The following is a 1,499-nucleotide window of genomic DNA, read 5'->3' on the forward strand; positions in this document are numbered from 1 at the left end:
GAGCCCAGCCCGGGGGTGCCCGAGTTTGTGTCCGTGGGGTACGTGGACGGGAACCTCATCTCACGCTACGACAGCGAGACCAGGAGGATGGTGCCCCGGACGAGCTGGGTGGAGAAAAACCTGCATCGAGAGTTCTGGGACAAGAACACCCGGATTGCACAGGGCAGCCAGCAGATCAACCGCATGAGCCTGGACACAGTGCGGGGCCGCTACAACCAGAGCGGGAGTGAGTGCGGGCTGGGACGGGCTCCGTGGGCCCCGGGCAGGACGGGGGCAGCTCTCGTGCCGGTGCCCGATCCCCCCAAAGCCTCCCGCAGGGCTGGAGTGGGGGGTGCTGCCGGGGGCTCCGCGCCCCACTGCAGGCCCAGGGCTGCCACAGCCCCTCAGCCCTGTCTCGGGTTGTGTTTCAGGTGGTCACACACGGCAGCGCATGGTCGGTTATGACATCCATGAGAATGGGACGTTTATCAAAGGGGTTTATCAGACGGCCTTTGATGGGCAGGACTTCATGGCCTTGGACACAGACACGATGACGCTCACCGCAGCGGATGAAGCGGCGCAAATCACCAAGAGGAAGTGGGATGCGGACAGGACGGTCGCTGAGCACGTGAAGCACTACCTGGAGAACACCTGCGTGGAGTGGCTGAGGAAATACGTGAGCTACGGGCGGGCCGTGCTGGAGAGGAAAGGTGAGGGCGAGCCGGGGGGCCGGGGAGCGGGTGCTGTGGGGGCGTGTGCCGGCCCTCACCCGCACCCCCTCCCCAGAGCCCCCCACGGTCCAAGTGTCGGGGAAGGAGGCCGACGGGTTCCTGACCTTGTACTGCCGCGCTTACGGCTTCTACCCGCGGCCCATCGCCGTCAGCTGGCTGAAGGGCGGCGAGGTCAGGGACCAGGAGACCGAGCGGGGCAGCGTCGCGCCCAACAGCGACGGCACCTACTACACCTGGGCCTCCATCGAGGCCCACCTGGAGGAGAAGGACGAGTACCGGTGCCGTGTGGAGCACGCCAGCCTGCCCGAGCCCAGGCTCTTCACGTGGGGTGAGCCCGGTGGCCTTGGGCACGGGGAGCGGTGGGCCGGGCTGGTTGCCCTCCCCCTCCTCACGGCCCTGCTCTCCCCCAGAGCCGGAGTCCAGCCAGGTGGACATCTCTCTGTGGATGGACATTGCCGTCCTGGCTGTCTTGGTCATCATCACCATGTTCACCAAATAGGTCATATAGAAGAGTAAGTTGGCCTGGGGGTCCGGGAGGGGCTGCGTGCAGGAGCCGCTGCGCTCTGGGGAGCCAGCAAGCCTGGCGGTGAAGCGGGGTGGATCCTGACGCCTCTTCCTCTCTGCAGGGAGGACAAACGAGGACTACAACATGGCGCCATGTGAGTACCGGCGGCAGTTTCAGCTGCAGCTGCCGGCATTTCCCTCCCCACCGTCCCCCCTGTGCTGACCCTCTTCCAAGCCTCGTAGAGGGGAGAGGTCGTGTCTCCCCTCTGGTGCTGGTGGCACCAT

At 65.9% G+C, this 1,499-nt stretch overlaps 1 protein-coding gene across 1 annotated transcript in view; it reads left to right on the plus strand.

Annotated features, from left to right (window-relative positions):
- LOC113490617 (class I histocompatibility antigen, F10 alpha chain-like) overlaps positions 1–1,224 on the plus strand; it is a 1,928-nt gene extending 704 nt beyond the window's left edge. The window contains exons 2-5 of the mRNA XM_026867146.1: positions 4–226; positions 411–689; positions 766–1,038; positions 1,121–1,224. Coding sequence (XP_026722947.1) covers positions 4–226; positions 411–689; positions 766–1,038; positions 1,121–1,209 — 864 coding nt within the window. The 3' untranslated portion in view covers positions 1,210–1,224. The remainder of the gene's footprint in view (positions 1–3; positions 227–410; positions 690–765; positions 1,039–1,120) is intronic.
- The last annotated feature ends 275 nt before the right edge of the window (positions 1,225–1,499 follow it).

Source organism: Athene cunicularia, unplaced genomic scaffold (assembly GCF_003259725.1).
Source record: "Athene cunicularia isolate RWA unplaced genomic scaffold, athCun1 SCF_179, whole genome shotgun sequence".
Taxonomy (NCBI): Eukaryota; Metazoa; Chordata; class Aves; order Strigiformes; family Strigidae; genus Athene; species Athene cunicularia.